This window comes from Lipophrys pholis (assembly GCF_963383615.2).
Source record: "Lipophrys pholis genome assembly, chromosome: 2".
Classification (NCBI taxonomy): Eukaryota; Metazoa; Chordata; class Actinopteri; order Blenniiformes; family Blenniidae; genus Lipophrys; species Lipophrys pholis.
In genome coordinates this window covers 16,115,097-16,135,867 of record NC_137636.1, presented here as the reverse complement: position 1 = coordinate 16,135,867, position 20,771 = coordinate 16,115,097, and the positions used below count along the sequence as shown (strand labels likewise).

Sequence of the window (20,771 nt, the reverse complement as noted above, 5' to 3'; positions counted from 1 at the left end):
GCAAAGAGAAATGAGAGAGAGAGAGAGAGAGAGAGAGAGAGAGAGAGAGAGAGAGAGAGCGAGCATTGGACAGATAAATGTTTAATGGTGGTTGAGAATGGACAGGATAATCACTGCGTCTTCTCACAATACTGAATATTGGTTTGATGTAAAATTAAATGTGTTCCTATCAGAAAGTCTGATAAGTATGTTTTATGTTTTCTCCCATGAACTAATGCATCTCTTTGTCCTTCTGAATATTTGCGAATCAGAAAAACCTTGTAGAAGAATAAACGTCACAGGCAAATAATTAAATTGAATTCATAATCGTAATTCAATCTCACGCTCATAATAGAGCCTCTCTGAATGTCCTCGTGTCATTTGCTTTCAACTCAGTGCTGCAAGCGAACGTGAATGTCAGGACTCACAAACAACCACCGAGAAGAAAACACTGCCTCAGCCCTTCAGGTGCATGCAGGCCACAAGTAGGGGAAGATTTCCAGAGAGTAAGTGCAGTCGTTACTTGATTTGTTCAGATGATTAGAAACTCCCCAGTAATTCTGTCACTAAGTATCCTCATAAACATACACGGTGCCTCCTCTGCCTGTATCATCAGCTCCTACAGTGCAGCTGGAGTTTCTCATTGAGATGTAAAGAGCGTTAATTGGAGGCTGATTGCAGCCGTATGAGAGCTTTCATTTAAACCGCAGTAGATATTTTCTACTTTGTGTCTACTGCCACCTTCAAATGTACATTGTGCTCCTTGCCGCACAGCTGCTGCTAAGCAAAAACTTAACGAGAGTAAAATTGTTTTATTTTTACAAAATGACTATTAAAGATGGTTGTTTCAATAATATTATTGAAGTTGCTTCTTTTTTTGTTTTTATTAAAATATAGATACCTGCTGAAAAGTGTTGATCTAAAGTACATCTATTTTCTGTAGCACTTGAAAACACACTTGACTGTGGGCCCATCGCAGATCCTGCACACACAATCACAGACTCACAGGAAGTTGGTAGTAACCAATTTATCTGAAACTCATGGTTTTTGGACTCTGGGAAGGACTCAAAGTGCACAAATAATCATGCACACGTACAGGGACAACATACAAACTCCACACAGAAAGGCCTTCAATACCAGATTCAAACTGGAGTTTGGAGAAGCACTAAAGCTAAATACATTTACCATTCGTGTTTATCTTTATGTTCAATTAATTTTGCCATCAGAAAAGAATGTGAGCAAGGAAAAGGTATGTTTTAGATTTGTTATCAAAGACTAAAACTCTGTGATGTATAGTGATACCCATTAATAAAAATTACAAATATTTCTTATGACGTTAACAGACAAAAAGACACTATTCGTACATTCCTCCAGGTTATTGGCTTATTTTATCAATATATAAAGCTATTTTGTTTCTGACTCAAAACTTTAACATAAGTTAAATCATGAACAGTTCATGATGCTCATGATAAGCTGTGTGTGTTTATATCAACAAACATAGTATTACAATACAAAGTATAGTGGGTCGATACAGTAAACAACCACCTTCGTAGAATTATTATGATGGAATTGGAAATACATTTTGAAATCATGTTAACACAGAAAGTTTCAAAAGTGGATTAAATGTTGTTCGATAATAAGAAGCAGCAGTGGAAACAAACAGGAAATGTTTGAGTGAAGGTGGCGGCAAAATAAACGAGTGACTCCAGAGGAGCGTTTTAGTTCGAGGGGACTGACTGATTGTCAGCACGGCGACGGGTAATTATTAGCAACGTTGCTTACAAATTTATCTGACCCAATAGGCTTGCTTGGAGCTCTTGAGGCTCACTTCCCCTTTTTCCTCACAGCTCAGCAGAGTGAAGACTTCTGAAACCCTATACCCTCCATCGTGACTCTGCCTCAGCTGCCTGATAAATGCCCAGAGGAGGCTGTCCAATACCATAAACACTCCAAAAGTATTTAACCATGATGGATGGTGTTTGAGAGTGTCTCCACTTTGTTCAGAAACTTCCAGGAGTCTGTATTAAGGCATTTTCCAATCTGCAACTCATATTCCCAAGTCTGTACACACGTTGTTCTGAGAAAATCGTACAAGTATTTTAGTACAAACTGCCTGTTCCCCCATAATAATCAGGTCTGGAAGGGAAAAAAAACAAACAGTAAAAGGGATTAGATGCTCTTTGTCAGACGGAAAATGCAGCAGCTAATGTGTATGTGCGTGTGCATGTGTACGTGTGTGTGTGTGTGTGTGTGTGTGTGTGTGTGTGTGTGTGTGTGTGTGTGTGTGTGTGTGTGTGTGTGTGTGTGTGTGTGTGTGTGTGTGTGTGTGTGTGTGTGTGTTGGTGTGTTGGTGTGTCTTGGTATTGCTTAATGTGAGTGTTTAGAGACAGCCTTAGGTCTTAGGGTTGGCACTGTTCTGCTGTTCCCACTTTAATTGGCTGCTGGCCCCTCAGCCTCGCCTGAATGGAGAGTCATTTAGGGACCTTTCACTCTCACTGAGGATTGTCGGTTGCTTCTGCAGGAGAAATTGCATTCCTGTTTCCATACAATGGCTGGTCTGAGTTGGAAGGGGCAAGAGTATCACTGTCATTATCATGACAATGGAAGCTAATTCCACTGCCACCAGCGCCATTCTGAAACCCTCTGCGGCACCAGCTTATCAGGGGGCACCATGAGACCAGCGGTGCAGCGCATATGAGGCAGATTCACACACACAGGGCGTGCACGCTCAGACAGACACATGCACACCCTGGACTGTTTACACAGGCTGTCGAAAGCATGAACCAACATTTCAGCAAAAAAGTTTATTAGGTAGCACATTTCACTTAATCACCCATTGCATGGTCAAGCACTCCTCTATATTCAAGTTCTCCTCGGCATGGACATGTCTGAACTCATGACACTGAGGCTGGGGGGAAGTAAGAAATTACAAACTCTTACATTATAGCGATTAAGGTTTGAGTACTTTTACTTTCATAGGCATGTAATTTTACTCATGCTTTTAAAGTTGTTACAAAGTTTTCCCTCAATATGAACACATATATTTCAACTAGGGCTGTCACAACACGTTAAGGCAGATTAATCTATCATCATGATTAATTAGATTTTTTTTAAATTACGCAATTAAGAAATAACCCATCTGCAGCACAGAATGACTCAAAATCCCTGAAACGTCACTGGCAATGCATTTCAGGCAGTTTGTCCAAATGGCCAGTTGAGCTGGTGGTGCCAGTCAGAACCAAGTCGATATGAAAGATGCTAAACAGCATGTTGGCTCTCTCAATAATAAATCTGAGGACAAAAAGGCCCAAGATAGAACAGTCAACCAACATAAAGTATTTAGCACAGTTTTCTTTTTACTGAAGCACTTCCAGCTTTAAATACTACATTAAGTGAAGCTGACTGTTCTCTGTTGCAGGAAATAAATAAGAAGTGGTCAGCCCTCCACTCGGACAATAAGAACACATCTTTAGTAGTTGGCTGAAGAAGGAGTAACAGTAACACATTAATGTCGATAAATGTTTGTTTTGAAAAAGAGAGGTGTTTTGTTTGAACCGTTGAACCGTTATAGGTGTTAATATAATAAACACGTTAAGTGCATATATATTCCTTTCTTTCTTGAATATGTTTACCCTTGCAAAATGAAAAGCAGTTAGTGTAGATTAAAAATTAACGAAATTTAATCGTGATTAATCGAAATTAATCCACAGCAACCCTGTGATCAATCTGATTAAAATTGGAATTGTTTGACAGCACTAATGCCTATGCTTCTTCAATTTCTTTATTAATATTTATTATATACCATATTTTTCATTATATGCATATTTGTTCACAAAATATATGGTATTTTCTACCTACTTTACTGTTATTCTGAGAAATGTGCTTCATTCTGTATAGGCTTAATTAAATTGAATAGCTGCTAATGCAAATAAATACATTTTTAGACATTTTTTAAATGATTATCTATAATTTTTCTGAAGGGCACGGGTGGAAAAAAGGTTTGGGTGCGAGTTTATAACTGCCTGAATATAATTGTCAACCCACTCAGGACTTTCAGCACTGCAGAATCCCCCAACAGGTTGCCTCCGTAGGGGAATCCAAGATAAAATTTGGACCAACTGAAACATGCCCCGGAATGGAGCCGCCAAACTGCAGTCACTTCCGACATTGGATTTTATTTATTCATTTATTTTTAAATAAAAACAGCAAACTGTAACTGAGTACAATCTAGGCCCTTGGTCTGCAACCTTTATGACAAAAACTTTTCACTAAATTTAACCTCAAACATTTCCTCTCTAACGTTTTAAGTGGTTTTAGCTATATAAGCTATTTTTATCTTTTCAGGACATTTTTAGTCAGAAGATAAAACAATTTTTGAAAATTAATTTGGTACACAAATGAAATAATAGTTTAAAAACCGTTTTTTTTGTTGTTTGTTTTTTTACCTTGTCATTAACCCACTGGTGTCTACAATGTGAGCCCATTGCAATGAGGCAGCTGCTTCTTTAATAGATGCCAGAAGCACACAGTGCAGAGGCACTTAAGTTGTAAAAAAAATAAATTGTGTAAAATGGGTGCTCAGTAGAGCTGAAAGACAATTAGATCTGTTTAAGTACCGGACCCCCTCGTTGTTTCATTCATTTGCATTTTTTTCACCGCACCGCTGCACCGGCTATCTGTAGCCTTTACCCCTCCTCACTTTCTTCTGCCTGACATCATGTGGAATCCAGCAGCTGCTCCTTCTGCTCATCGAGGAGACATGCAGCATGCGACTAGGAAGCACCTGCTCCCAGCTGGTATGACAGCCCCTTTTTTGGGGAGAGACGTTCATCAAACATTTACTTTTGATTTTGTTGTTCGCTTCACTTAAACAAATTGAATTTTGTTTAACTTTGAGATCACGTGTGATCTAAACAAAGGCTGCTTTAATTGAATGCGGCATTGTTCATTTGCAGTTGTTACGCCTGTTTTCTCAGCTCTGAACTGATGGAAGTGTGAATGTTCGGCAGGTCCCATTGCCTATAAGCCTCAATTCCTCTGCACAGTACGTTTCCGTATGGTACGGGCCTTCATGTGTTTCACTAAGGTTGTATCTCCTCCTTATGGACCCCATGTCAATGTGCTAAGTATCTCAAAGGAGGGGGTTATGGAAAATTCTAACAGTTGTGTATGGTATTTACGGTACTATCCACAACTTTTGTTGGTGAAAACCCGTCCCATACTGTACTGACACATACCGCGCAGTGGAAACTAGGCTGAAACATCCCAGCAATGCAACTAAACAAAGAAGATTCAATTCTTTGAGCACCTTCATTTCCCTATATGTTTTCCCTCTCACTGTGAGAATTTCCTTCATGAAAACTGTCACTTTGGACTGAAACTGCTAATGAAAATGGACTGTGCCTTTGTTTTGTCCTCCTAGGTGTCTGTGATGCTATGGTACCTCTCATTTTATAACACTGTCGTTCATTAATGACAACTAAACTCTTGTGAACTCTGCTAAGATGTCTTTAGAAATTATTTAATGTCTTGTCAAAAGAGTGAAACATGGTCAACTCTTTTTTTTTTTTTTTTTTAAATTTACTTGATTCAGTTCAAATGATAAATGGATTTCACTTATATATCGCTTTTCCACTGCTAGAGTGCACGAGAGCAATTTGGGGTTCAGTGTCTTGTTCAAGGACACTTTGACAACAACAACAATCGAGCCCTGTTTATTTACCTATAACATACAAAATCTTATAGCATTGCAGAGAAAATCTAAATGGGGTGTAGGAATCTGCTATGGATCTTCCAGAAGGAACACAGCTCTGGTTTGTATACTTGGTAAAAGTCTTTTTTTTTTCTCTGATGCCCATCTGCTTCATTATACTGAACTGACTGGTGGCAGAGGTGACATCGGGGCTCTGCTATTCAGGAAATACTTCACAAAGAAGCCTTGATGTATCCTATTTCCTGTCATAACGGCTTTTATCTCCCCTCCATTCTCTAAGAATAAAACAACTTCCTCCTTTTTGTTTTTAAGTTGTCTTGTTTACAGCATTATTTTAAAGTCAACTGAATATTGTCTGCGGAACAGCTCATTATTATAGGAAGCTGAAACTCATTGTACTTTTGCGGTTTGTGAAATTACTCAGTTTGAGAACAAGAAACGGCATCATTGGAAGATGGGACAGTGGCTCTTTCACCTGTCAATTATCACTGGACATAATATGCATTGACTGCACTGGCTCTGCAGGATCAGTCATAAATGGGAATAATTAAGTGGTTACAATTAAGTACTGATAGAGTTAAAATGAAGAATTAAAGTTCATCCTGTGCAGATAACAAACATTGACATCAACATTTGACTCCCCAAAACATTTTCTCATCAAGCACACAAATATGAAGATGGTGGTGGTGTTAGAGGAAAGGCCACCAAATTACTAAATGTTTATATATGAGGCAAGCAGTGTTGCTGTGCCTCTGTGGGATGGCGTGTCAATAAAGAGGTCGCGCCCTCCAAGAGTCCATTACAATAAGAGCAAATCCTCACTAACTATTTTCAAAAGTTGTCTACAATCAAATTGAATGTCATTCTACTAAACATCCTCACCTCATGTCTCTACTATTCAACCCATCAATCATATTTTCTAACAAAACCATCTTTATTTTAACTACATCCTACATAATGCATTAGTGCTAAACTGAACATGATTCAATTAAGCAACTTATACTTGTGTTTCCTGTGGGAATGTTGTTCTTTATCAGGGGACTGGTAAAGATGACCCATCAGCTCCTCTATAGTTTTCCTCTGCAGGTTTCACGCAATAATATATATATATAAAAAACTTTTTATCTTATTTTACTTTTGTTCTACAAAAGAGGGTTTTTCAAAGAGAGTCGTACCTCGCAGCTGACTGGGAAAAATGCAACTCTTAAAGTAGTTCAAGATAAAACAGTCTTAAGGGCTACAAACAGTTGAAACTGCAAAAAACAGCAGCAGAATGTAAAAAATACAGATGTAGTAAATTTTATAAATGTTTTATATAAATTGTATAAATGCGGAGCCATATGGATTTCATTTGGTGCGAAATGGCTCTTTTGGTTGTCAAGGTGTGTGTTTGTGTGTGTGTGTGTGTGTGTGTGTGTGTGTGTGTGTGTGTGTGTGTGTGTGTGTGTGTGTGACAGATGACCCCCCCCCCCCCCCCCCCCGTCGATACATAAAGGCCAAAGGCCTGAGAAATACAAATGTTGATGCTCTATAACAAACAAAAAGCTTTTCTTTGTATGAGTCCAACAAGCAATTTTAAAATACTCTTTAAAGCTGGCAGACACAATCGATCTCTTGAACACACAAGGAATGAATGGAGAAGCGAGAAGACAAACAATCAGGCATGTGTGTCCGTGAGGATTTTAATTCATTTAGACAGCTTACTCAGACAATAGATGTTAAACAGCTGTGAAATACAACCATTAATGATTTACACATGCACGGTGTAAACTGCTCTGATCCAAGCACAGTGATCAATGAAACATACAGCAAACCACCGGCATTATTTTCCCAAACAACATCAGTGAAATCCAGATCACCTGCCGCCATCCCACCGGGCAATATGCTCTGAAGCTGTGAAAAACACACAATTATGAGCATATTTGTTACAGGCGTGCTGTAAAATTATAATAAATAATTACCAATAACGTAAGAGAGTGAAGTGTGTGCAAAAAATGATCTATTTAGTTTTCAGTTCTAATCACAGTTGATCGTAAAGGAGCTCCTAATGTGACATATGAGACAAGGAAAACATTTTGTTGCATATGGAAACACGCACGCACGCACACACGCATGCAGACAGTGCTCTGGAGAAACCTAGCTGAGTGTTTGCCTCAGGCTGTCTGATATCCACTTATCATTTTATTAGCAATTAACACAACACGGCAGTGACGGCTGGAAATTACTCTGATGGGCTGCGGGCCTCTGTGCACTTATAATTAGCTGAATTTATGCACGTCACTCTTTGTTGCTTTAGTGAAATTCTGCTTTTATTTAGAGAGAAATCATGATGACTGAATTGATTGAGCGAGAATATTCACTCGAAATGTGCTTTGTTAATGACTCCAACACCGGGGTAGCAGTAACTACCATTGACACCATCCAATCCTGGGAGCCATGTCTTGATCGTTACCTGTTTGTGTTTTACACACAAACAAAGACCAAGGCATTGGGGAGGTTTTCAAAATGCTGATAGTAAAAATGATGTGGTAGAAACACAGACGGCATTTGAAAGCAGATCAGTCTTCCTGCTGCGAGTGATCAATACCAGATTACACTGTGAGCACTTACGGAGACACACTCAAGAGGGCAAAACTAAACCTGTGCCACCATCTCATTTCTCACGATCAATGTAATTGGTGTGTGTGTGTGTGTGTGTGTGTGTGTGTGTGTGTGTGTGTGTGTGTGTGTGTGTGTGTGTGTGTGTGTGTGTGTGTGTGTGTGTGTGTGTGTGTGTGTGTGTGTGTGTGTGTGTGTGTGTGTGTCTTTTGTTCAGCTGACTTGTATCGATCACCAAAAGGTGCTTGATGGGGAGCAGTGAGTGTCATTGATTTAGGCTGAGAGGGATGTTTAAATGTGTGGGCTGGCTCACATGGAGACTTCAATGTGGTTTTCACATCATTACTGGACACACTAGATTAACATTTTACACTCTTCACCCCGCAGTGATTATCACTGACGAAGGCTGTGAAATCAGTAATACCAATTGCCGGGACAGAGTCGAGCGCAGCAGGTAGAAGGAGCGATAATGATTCTAAAGAGCAATCAATTTCAAAACCGCAAAGAGAAAAGAACTCTCCTTTTACCAAAACAATTAAAACAAAAAAACAGTTTAAAGCTCAATTTACAGATGTCTGTTGGAATAAACACTGAATGAAATCACTGTTTGGGAAGTGAGTGGCTCACTTGAGCAACACAAGCGTTCTGCAACCTTTATGAGCAAAAGAGCTGTTTGTGCCCCTTCTTGAACAAATAAAACTGCATTAGAACTTTAACCTTGAGAGTCAAAATGCTTCTTCTATTGCGGGTTTTTTGATAACTGACAAAAACAAGAATTTAAGAACTACAGTTAATAGCTGTACACTTTTTGTTACCATTGTTTTCTATCCATTAATCATTTCTTTTCCCAGCTTTTATAGTTGTTTTAACATTTTTACCCATTTTTAGCTAATTTAGTCATCTTCGCTAATACATTTTGCTTCCCTTCCCTGTTTTACCTGTCTTAGTGGTTTTTGTTGTTATGATTTTTTTTACTATTTTATTTGCTTTAGATATCTAGCTATCTTCAGCCACTCTAGGTAATTGACTTGTTTTACCTATTTTAGCTTTTTATCTGTTTAACTAGCTTTAGCCATTTTAACGGTTTTACCCGCTCCCCGCATTCAGAATGCCACATGTACCGAACATACAGGTAAACGTTTACATCATTTGAACTCATACTTGGAGAACTTAGGGGTGGAAAGTCAACCTTTAGGGTTTGATTCACATTTGTCACTTTGAACTGCAATAAACTTTTTGCTGTGCGACAAAATTAAGAATCAGATAAAAACGTTTATCTAAGCATAAATCTGTAAACTACACAGGGAGCCACTTCAGACGTGTTAGAAAGACGATGAAGTATTGACCATGACCACAGAAATGTGACACTAATGTGTCATCTTGGCTAAAGGAATAGAATTAGTCAAAAAGTATTAGTAGGATGATATAAGAATGGGATTGTGAAATGAATAATGCTTTAATATCAGTATGCCCATGGGGCCTCTGCAGGGGTAGATTTGTTTCACCATGACGCACAAGAACTTGTGATTCCCTATTTTAAAGCCTCTGGTGCTTTGCTCAGTGATGTAGTGGTTAATATTCACGCTTCATAGTGAGAAGTCCTTAGATTGAGCCCAGGTTGGGCTTGGGGGAATCTACCTGTGGGTTTTCTCCGGGTACTAAATACATGTGTTTGAGGTAGATGTGAATATGTCTTTTTTTCTGTGTTTGCCCCATGATGAACTGGTGAGAACCCCAATATTCACCTCCAACCAGCTGGGATTGACAAAAGCCCCCAGTGGATAAAAAAAAGCTTAGAAGAAATAAAAATGGTTTTCGACAGAGAATTTAGAGGAGAATTTTGAGAGGAGAACTCACTCTCACTCAGAAATCAGATTGGTGTAGCAGTTGAGGGAAAGGCGCTATAATCATGAATGTCTGAGGAAACATCCTCACCATAACATCATCACGCGACACTTCCTATTTAAAGAGTAAGGTCGAGTGGATCGCACAGAGGAGACAGGTTACCAGAGAAGCACTGCATTCATACCACAAACTCTCTTTCACCTTACCATGCTGACAAATGTACCGATTCCTTGTTTTACAGCGCTGGTCATTCCAGTTGAAGGCACTCAATGCCTGCAACTCCACACAGTTTCCAAAACTGTAATAAGGAGGTACAGAAAAGCAGTGAGTAGCGCAATGTGGAGACTGCCCTTGTGTAATGGGAGGGTTTACATAAAGAAATTACTAAGCTCTTTAGAGGGTTGTTTGAAAAACTGACATAGCCATGAGACGGAATTCTGTTTCATCATTACAAAGTTTAAAGCAAACAAAGTGAATTAGATGATCCACAGTGAAGAGAGTGAAAAAATAAGAGATTAGATATGGAGAGCTGAGTGTGACACGGAGAGAAACAGAGAGACATCTAGTGCTCAAGTTGAAAGTTGCATCCCTGTGTCATATTCAGTTTTAAAGTGAACAAAAACAAACCACCAAGCCCACACTCTTCAGTGGCTCGAGGCTCACACATAGCCAAACTCCTGAAGCTCACACGGAGAATTTATTTTCCACCTTTGGGGTGATGGGTTTGTGTTTGTTTGTTTTCCTCCATTGCACTGCGCCTGTCTCTGTTCATGATGCACTCTGCAGTGCCTATCTCTGTAATCTCTTACCCTTGGTTGTCAGGTTGCCCAAAGGCAAAGCTGCTGAACTCGGGGATCTCGCCTGTGTCCCAGCGAAATGAGTCTTTAGGAGGCTTGTATGTCAAACCTGCAGAGCAAACAACAACAAAAAACAACAACAACAAAACACAGCTGTTTTACCGTCTCGCTTTCATCACCCCCTCCAAAGTAACAGTGACCCAATCTGTTGAGATAATTTAACATTTATCTATGTGAGATAAACGGCTGTACCTATCCAGAAGTTTCTTGTTTGGAGGTCAGCATTATTGACCTCGTTGTTTGTCTCCAGCTGACTCAGATAAAAGGACAAGATGTCTTGAACCTTCTGACTGTGGATTTGAGCAAGTATTCCTCCCAGTTCCTGGTGGTTCAGACAACGACAAATTCATAGCGGAGACCGTCTTTGCATGAGGATATTATCTAGTGCCTTATGGTTGCAGAGGCTTGTCACTCTGTCAGCGGGTAACACACACCTTCCCCTCACCTGACAGTGACTTTTAGCTCCGTAGTAGGTTTCGGCTTCTGAAGACACCATGAAGCAACTTCCATCTATTGTCACATCACAGCTGTCAAAGGGAAACCGCACCTTTTCTGTAGGAGCAGAAGCCACCGGAATTTAAAATGACACATAACAATAACAAACTCAGTTGTTGCTGAAAACCCATCTTCAAATTAATGTATTTGAATTGATTTTACTTTTGTGGCAGTTAATCTGCAAAATTTGGCACGCCATATTTGAAACAAGCAAAAATCAATGTGCTAATGCGTTCCCTGTCGACCCTAAATATATAAAAGGTAAAGGGTTAGTAAAGGTGCGAGGATGATTTCACACATACCAGCTTTTGTCTAATAAATGAATCCTAGGAAAACGGCTGCATTACTGTGAGAACTATTCACGGGGGAGTGAAAATGTCTGTTTTTCATTCACACCTTGGTGTACGAACAGGTGGCTGGAGACTGTTGGACAAACAGATCTCAGTCCGCTTCCGACCCAACTCTTTCCCATTGATAATCAATTGAAGTCTGAACAAAGCAGAGACCAAAGACCTCTAAATCGAATAAAATAGGATGTGAAAGCCTTCACAGGCGCCTGTATCCTCTCAGCAGACCTTTGTTGTCATTGGTGTGTGCATCAGAGGCATTTCTCAGTGTTGTATCTCTTTTATAGATTTCAGGAAGTGTGCTAAATGTCACCAAAATATTCCCACATGCAATGAAATATTTCTAAAAGCAGAATGAAAGTGACAACTAGTGTCCAGCATGCATTTTGTATACACCTTTAGGTCCACTCTGTCCTACTTCTCATCACCTCAAATACAGCCTTGGACATATTATTCCGAAGGGTGATTAAAAAACCTTGACGCAACAACAATGTTTTGTGCCTGTGAAATCTAAAACGTATCTCAGTACAACTTGATGAGATAAACGACTGCACGCAGATGGATATATTATAAAATACTCCACACTTACCTGCACACTCAGGACCACCATAGCCGGCATCACACAAGCAAGAGCACTCTTCTGCTTTGAAACGACCGTGGAAACACAAGCCGCTGCACCGGACTGGAAAAACAAGACAATGGTTTATGTGACTCTTTTATTCCTTTTGTAAATGTGGACTCACAGATTAGACCCGGTTTAATGAATGCTGATAAGGCGAAGAACACTGAGACTGGATTGATGGTACCTTGGCAGAACCGTCCGGTGAAGCCGAGGTCACACCTGCATTTACAGGACGAGACGTTAAGATGGCCGTGTGGTCCGCAGCTCATACGACACGGGTTCTTCGGAATCTCTGACACACACACACACACACACACACACACACACTAAAGAGTCAAAAGGTACTTTACCGCGAGTAAAAATGTCAAAAAAACGAAGACATTGACTACAATTTTGCTGAGAAAAAAGAAACTGTTCCTGATTTTAAATTCATCCACTGAGAACAATATAAAAGAGACTCGGCATGGGAACGGCAGCTCGCGCATCCTGTGATAATGCTGCAATAATAGCAAGACAGTTTGTTGGAAGCTTAGGCTCATTAGCATGAACCTAAGCAGCCAAGGAAGTGGCATACAATGTGTAAAGGTTTATACTGGGAGAATCGCTGTAGTAAGTGAGATTTCAGATTGCACTTATTATTCTAAAGTAATTGGAGATTGTTCATATTTAAGTTTGTGAAAAGGAGATTTGTAGCACGTGAGCTTTTCACATCAAATTCCTGCATTAAACCTTAGAGAAAACATTGGAAGTGTCACTATTTACACATTATCATGCTATAATGTTGTTATCACGTCTTAAATAAGCCCAAACTGAGCTGTATGTGGCCTTTGAACTGAGTTGGACCTCCCTCATCCAGGATGTTAAATGAACATCTGTAATTGTGCATCTGATCATATCACAATGGAACTGCCGGCCCTGTTGCAGCAAATGTGTTATATTTGCAAGTATGTGCATTGTCTCACCACATAGTCCACCCACATGGTCCCACAGTCTGTAGCAGCCTGACATGTTAGAGGTGCAGAGTGTGCAATACATCCCTGACTTATAGGGTCTCACCAGTTGACCGTTCACCTCCCAGTTCCCCCTGCAGCAACACAAACACACAGTATCCTGCAGAACAGCACAATGTCTGACAGGCTCTATAGCAGCAGCTGGGGAAACTGTACATTTAGCTTTTATTCAGTACTAAAAGAGTCTATGAACTTTTCTCCCAATTAAATGAAACAATAACATTTTTGAAGGATGTGTGTCACTGTTACCCAGGGTGATAAGCGCAGACAAACATGTGCCAGATGTCCTCGTCTCTCAGACACTGGTGGATTGCACAGCCCACGTGACTTGAAGTAGCCCAGACCAGCTACACAATAACAGAAGTTTAAAAAGGGAAAGCACTTTGAAAACAAATAAATAAATTCAGGAAAGATTTACTCTGAAGCAGAGGTGTCAAAACCCAGGGACTAACATGGAACCATCATCCTTTTTGATTTTTGCAGTAGCAATTAGCAAACACCATTTCCAAACATGGATACGTTTAACTTTAAGTATAATAGACTTGAAAGGATATGCTGCACTTCCAATGATTTGGTTTGTGTGTGTGGCCCTCAGTTAAAAAAGGTTTGGACACCCCTGTTCTAAATATATATATATATATATATATATATATATATATATATATATATATATATATATATATATATATATATATATATATATATATATACACACACACACACACACACACATTTGAATGCTTATAGTTTCTACCTGTGTGTAGTGTTGACAAGTGGCATTATTCCTACATTGCCCAGCCATGTAGAGAAAATCATTTCCCTCCTTAAACCACAAGTTGATGACGTCAGAAAACGAGGCGACTCTGTGACGTGAGAAATGTGTGTTCCAGCCAATGTGACTGAAAGATGAGGAGAGCCAAGGGGACGAGTCTGTCAAACACAATGCAGCCCTCTCATTTGCAAGCGTCGCCAGTTTCTCATTCCACTCCTGTGAATAAAACCAAATCAAGTTTAAAATCCACAATCATTTCAACAATCACTGCACTGTAAAACTGTGACCTTCACAATTCTTTGTGTCTGTCCAGGGTGTACCTTGCCATTTTCATCTAGAGTCAGATGGCTTCCAGCTCTTTGCAGCCATGTACTGCATATGATGAGCAGTATAAAGTGTCTCCTTCACAAAGAAGAAACTAAACTAATACAATGCGATTTGAAGATATTCCTCAGTCTATACTGTTGTAGTTGTGAAATTAATTTCAATGTTTAATTACTCTTAAAATGTTTTAATTTGACACACATGTAGTTTTCATCATTAATGCACATAGTAGGTGATTATGTTGTGTCAGAATACTCCATATTAAGTATATAAGTTGCTGTTCATTCATGTTCGATCCTTAATTGTACTCAAGGTCGTCTGGCTGTTGATGGCAGTGTACTCTCTATTCACACACACCTATGGGAAATTTAGAATCACAATTTGCATGTTTCGTTTAACATGTACACAGACAAAGCTCATGCATGAAGAAGGAGAACATGCAAACTTCATACAGACAGACTCCAAACCCCCAAAGTGAAACAGGAAATATTCTCGCAGTGAGGTAACAATGCTTAACACCATGCAGCCTGCAGGTCTTCTGAAACGTATTTATCCTTCTTTTGGAAACTGAACGCAACGTTTAAATTCTGTATATTGTCTTTCGTAAGTAATGATTTAAAACTGAATTAAACATATACTTTGCTGGGTTGGGTTTTGAGGGTCTTGTATTACTTTCTCAGCTCACAGTAGGCCACATGTATGAAGTCTCCTTGATTTGCCCGAGTCGAGACACAAACTGACACTCATTGTGAGATTCACTGATATAAAACGCCTCACAAAGTGGCAAAAGGTTTGGAGTTGGTGATTCAAACAAAATCTGCTTTCAGTCAAAATACTATTACTCAATAAATATAACCGCTGGGAGATAAGTAAGAAAAGTAAGAGATTCGATGTAGAAAGGTAGAATATTACGTCTAGGTGAGTACAAGCCTTTTACTCTTTGAGTAACACAGTGTTTGTCATCACTTCTGAGCCTGTGTGGTTTTGTAAAGGAAGGAACAACCAAAAAATCTGATGCGCCAACAACCGACACACACTCAAAGACAAGCATAACAGGTATGACACTGATGTGTGGTGTTAAAAGGCTGAGGCCCCTGAGGTTCATTGTTCATCTGCTCTCTGATGTCAGCCAGCCAAAGTCTTTGATGCCACCAGGGGGGGTTTAAGGTCACTGGGCAATATTTCATCTGAGAAATTTCATTTTAAAGCATGTCATGTTGTATCATCTGTGAGAGGGGAATGTCTCACTAAGAGCCAGGACAAGCTGGGAGTTTTCACTCTGCTCTGTCGTTTTCCGTAGCACCATCAAGGAATATTTTAATGACGCATATATGTAAGTTGATTCATTGAAGTGAGGCACACTGTTAAAACGAGATCAGGGCTTTGCATAGGTCTCGTATATGAGAACAAATCTCACAAACAGAAGTTGTTATCAAAAGTGAATACTGAACTTTTTTGTGTCTTTTGAGGTGATAGTGTGACTGCATAATACTTCTTATTCTACAAAGCTTAAAGAAAACCCCGTTGACAGGGCAGTGAGAGAAAAGGAGCATCACTCGTTCTTGCAGTATAAGTATTTCAAGAATGACTGACGCTCCTCCTTGAAATATAAGTATTTTATCTCATTCTTAAAGTCTACAGGGCTACATACCAATCTCATCAACACAATCTCACCACAATGCAAACTAGTCCATTACTGTGTGAGGGTAAAAAGCCTTACTCAGATACTCACAAACACAGCAAAAGCCCTGAGCCTTAAACATTTATCAGTAAAGCTCTTTAATGTGCCTCTTCAGCTCAGCAAAGCTTCCTCTGAGGTTTTCGCAGGGAAATTACCTGTAATACCAGCGTTGTGAATGCAGAATGATTATCCACATCCTCGTTTTCTCATTACTGCCTTATCAGTTCAGAACAGTTCTCTGAGGCTGAGGAGTAGTCGAAGAAAGGCGCTCAGTCTGTGTGGGTGGCTTTGAGGATGTAATCTATGACGAAGTGACAGTTTGCCCGGGCACAAATCTCATATTAGGCCCTGAGGGTATCTGGTGCATTGTGAGTTTCATAATCCATCATTACCTCTTGGTCATAATCACACACGCAAACAGTCCTGCAGATAAGTACTGTATAGCAAAGCAATAGATGGAATAAGATAAGGGCACAATTTAGCTCCACCGTTCAGCAGTTAGTGAGATTAGAAAAACCTGAGGTTAAATTTGCATCAAGGAAAAAGGGACATTCAGCAACAATTTGCCAAGACCCTCAAATCCAATGATTGTGGGGGGATGAGCCTTTTCCCACAGAGCTTGATTCACATTGCTTTCTCCCAGGATCTCAACTTGAACGCTGCACATAACAAGTTGTAATTATTGTTAAATAACAGACTTATTAATGTTTTTCACATTATTAGACAATATAGTTAATGGCTGTTGAGATCCATAAGCAAAACACCGTAAAATAAATTTAATACCACTGCTCTAAAAAAATTCAGACATAAATCATAAACTTTTAATTACACATGTCGACCATTAGCATTGTTGGAGGAGTGAAAATGTTTGCAAATATTAAAATGTTTAAAAAAAGAAGTATATAGTTTTCATATGACGTCACATGTGACATCATCACATGTGACATCATCACATGTGACGTCACACATGATAGCTGGCGAGAGACAAACTGGCCTTCAGGGATGTTTACATGCTGACTTTACTTCAAATCAGTTATATCAAACTGAAAGAATTAACAATGTAAATGTACCTGTAACAAAGTGATCTGAGCACACTTTTCTGTGCACCATTGTAGTAACTTAACTAGTGTTTAAACAAATGCAAACAAACACTGACCCAGAACAAGCTGCCGCTGATCGCACAGTTTGTTTGCCTCACAAAATGGCGGCGACCTACTTTCCTCTCGTGGGGTCATGACATCAGAAAACTATCTGTTACTTGTTGTCATTTCATTTTGTGACCCTCGCACACTTTTTGGCATGGCTAATTGATTTTGGCTTCATTCTGTCGACACTATCACTGAGCCTGCAGCCAAGCGGAACAAATGTTGCACTAACAATACTGCTGCACACTGTGACGACTATCATCGCTGCAGAGGAATACAGCTCAACCCCAGGCCTTTGTTATTCATGTCTTTGTTTTGCAACTTCACTTGAGGGTAAAGGAATCACCCTCAGTCTTACAACTGTGGCCTGTAATCAAAGCTGTGTTTGTTGCACCTCGGGCAGTTCTCTGAGAGCGTTGCTACCCAAATTAAACTCAAGTCTCCTCCCAGGTCGCAGATGATACTATGGCAGAATACAAAGGAGCTTAGTGTGGAGTTTTGCTTTTCTGTGTCTTTGCTGTTCACCCTTTTGTGCTTGGATTGAAGAAAAGTGAAAACAAAGCCATGAACCACATTTCTGTACTTTCAGCCTCATTGTTTCACAGTTGGCTCACATCCACATCAGCAGGGCATCACATTATTAAATGCAACCATATTGGATTGGTTTAAGACATCATCATTAACATTATGGGCCTTGAAAAGGGAGCAGCAAGCCTTTCTGAACTTAAAACGAGCATCAGAGATTTTTGTAGTATGAGCTTAATATGGGTTATTTTCTACAATGAACGTCAAGGTTGGAGAGTCAGTATGAATTTCAGAGCTGCAATGTCATTAATATTATTACTTAGAAATACTTGAAGACGGAATAAACCACAGCTCTCCTTTAAGGTGTATTTATTAAACCAGGGTTGAAGTGAACTTGTCAGCGTTGGGCCTATTTATAGTTTTCTTAAAGAAGTAATTATTAGTTTTCATTATTTGAGTAATTGCCTTTTTGCAGCCACGCTCAGGTTCATCTGATGAACTTAAAAAGAGGGGTAATTAGAAAGAGGAGGGCAGGGAAGGGGATGGGCTATAGTTTTTGTTGTCATTTTTTACCTTTTTAGGAATGACGTAGAGCTGCATGTATGCTTGACAATAGTGAAATAAACCATATTGGAGGCAACTTTTCGCTGTGTGAAATTCACTTCTTGAGTGCCTGAAGTACGTAGTTGTTTAAATTGTTATTTTTTTGAAGTTAAGATTTATTGTATTTAGTGTGTAGAGTTATTGCCTGATCAAATGATGGGCTAGTAAGAGGCTTCATTTAATAAAAGCCTGCAAAGCATTGTCAACAGTAATATAAACAGCATGAAACGCATCACCTGCACTTCGCTGTGGCTCTTTCCTATTGATATGGCATCTTTTCAATGGCAGCGCCCTTAGTTGCGCCATATTTCTTTCACAAGAGAAAGGAAAAGGGTCGATATCTAATACTCTGTTTGAAGGAGAAAATGTGAGCTGCATAGGCAGGATGAACTGCGGTGAGTGTATCAGCTCCATGGGCGTCCTGCAGCTGTTAACAGTAGCACAGACTGTTCACAAAAGGATAATGTTAAACTCGCATTTACACAACAGCGCACAGAAAAGACAGACGATGGGTGCCACAAACCATTTTTTGCATGTTCGCTGCCATCGGTTTAACCTGGCTCCGCAGTTTATTGTGCTGAGCAACAATTTGTGAGTGTTCCTTCACCCCGAGCCCTGGAAGACAACATACACGCTCATTTACTATATGCTGCTGTTGCTGTGGCAACAAAAATAAAAATATACTCAAAATACACAGACAGGATGTTGGAGGAGTTGAAGCCATCACAGTTATTGACACGTTCATGAGAAAATCCAAGTTGAACACACAAAACGTCACTCACAACATGTTCTTCTATCGCTTGTGAATTGTACAACGTTAATTCTTTAAAAAAAAGCTCCCAATGAAACAGCTTTGCCAATTTTAAAACATGTCTTCATTAAAAAATATCCGTTAAAAACAGTAGGGCAATCTGCTTTTCACTGGATAAAAATATAATTGTCACTGATGTGTTGCATTTTAAGGAACTGGATCTGCTATATTTATTAATTTATTTCTATTCACTTTAAAGGAAAGCTTCACTCTGTGTCGTCCTTGGTTCTAAGAGATGTCGAAAATTGCTGTGCAAGGTTGCTGCGTGATATTTTATCAGGAAATAAATGAATGTTACAATTTATGACAACCGTCACTGCTGTTGTTCTTTGTTTTGCACCACAGACACTGTTTAAGATCCAGTTGAAGAGCTTAGTGACCACATTGAGGAACCAGCTACTGATTTTTTTTTTTTAACCTTTATTTTCCCAGACAAACCTCGTTGAGATTGAAAATCTCTTTTTGAAGAGTGTCTTGACCAAGACAGGCAGCAGTACATTAAGGTTCCAGACAAAACAAGCACATAAAACACATAAACCATAGAGAGAAGAATGTCAATACATTAGAAACATGCAAATTTGCTAGAAAAAAATGCCCTCAAATTAAAATTAAGTCCATCTGATAATGATATTACCCACCTTATATTAATGTCGACAGAGGGGGGAAAAAAGAACTCCTGTATGCACTCTGCACATAGAAAAAGAATTAACTTAATAATAGAAATTGGTGAGTGAATGTGTGTGTGAGTGGGTGAATGTGACCAACAATGTAAAGCACTTTGAGAACTACCCAAGCAGTGGAAAAAGTGCTAGATATGTGAAATTTAGAAAAGCAATATGAAGAACTTATTTCATTTTGCCTAAAACAATCACTCTTCTGCAAACAATGGTACAATATATCTTTAAAAAAATCATTACGGACCCATTTCAGTTTGGATTCTGTTCTTTTCAGTGAACTCTATTTCAGTCAGTTTAAGAAACAGTGACACCCTGGTGGTGTAGAGGGGTCAATACCTTGTGTATTTGTTTGCTTATTTGTTAGTTTTCTAAAACCTGCTGTATGTTCATGTTTGTTCAGTGGTTAAAAAACGTGGGAAAATAAGGTTCTGTATTGCATTATCTTGGTCCTGTACAGAAATATGAACCTCAAAACCCGGGGGGGGGGGGGGGGGGGGGGGGGGGGGGGGGGGGCGTGGTGGCGGGGGCAATTGTGCTTTGGCCTTTTTTCTGAGCAGATATAATATATCATCAGACTATTTGTGCATGCAGCAGCCTCTTGTGGATCATATACGCAACAAAGTACCATAGTATTATGAGAAATTATGAAAACCAATGAAAACTGGACATTTTTCATCAATACTTGTTTATATTGATGTTGGGTCCATTTCCACGAAGAGTGCTCGAAATCACTAAAAACGGAACTTTTTGAAATGCCTCTTCTGAAA

The 20,771-nt window shown here is 39.4% G+C and overlaps 1 protein-coding gene across 1 annotated transcript in view; it reads right to left on the bottom strand.

The window, feature by feature from the left end:
* Nucleotides 1-7,357: 7,357 nt before the first annotated feature.
* The window catches only part of LOC308106726 (C-type lectin domain family 18 member A-like), a 14,384-nt gene continuing 970 nt past the window's right edge, over nt 7,358-20,771 (bottom strand). Inside the window, exons 2-12 of the mRNA XM_080458633.1 lie at nt 19,040-19,131; nt 14,221-14,454; nt 13,716-13,813; nt 13,419-13,540; nt 12,641-12,748; nt 12,424-12,516; nt 11,438-11,544; nt 11,185-11,314; nt 10,945-11,041; nt 10,342-10,433; nt 7,358-7,585 (exon numbers count right to left, since the gene is read on the bottom strand). Coding sequence (XP_080314759.1) covers nt 7,548-7,585; nt 10,342-10,433; nt 10,945-11,041; nt 11,185-11,314; nt 11,438-11,544; nt 12,424-12,516; nt 12,641-12,748; nt 13,419-13,540; nt 13,716-13,813; nt 14,221-14,454; nt 19,040-19,131 — 1,211 coding nt within the window. The 3' untranslated portion in view covers nt 7,358-7,547. The remainder of the gene's footprint in view (nt 7,586-10,341; nt 10,434-10,944; nt 11,042-11,184; nt 11,315-11,437; nt 11,545-12,423; nt 12,517-12,640; nt 12,749-13,418; nt 13,541-13,715; nt 13,814-14,220; nt 14,455-19,039; nt 19,132-20,771) is intronic.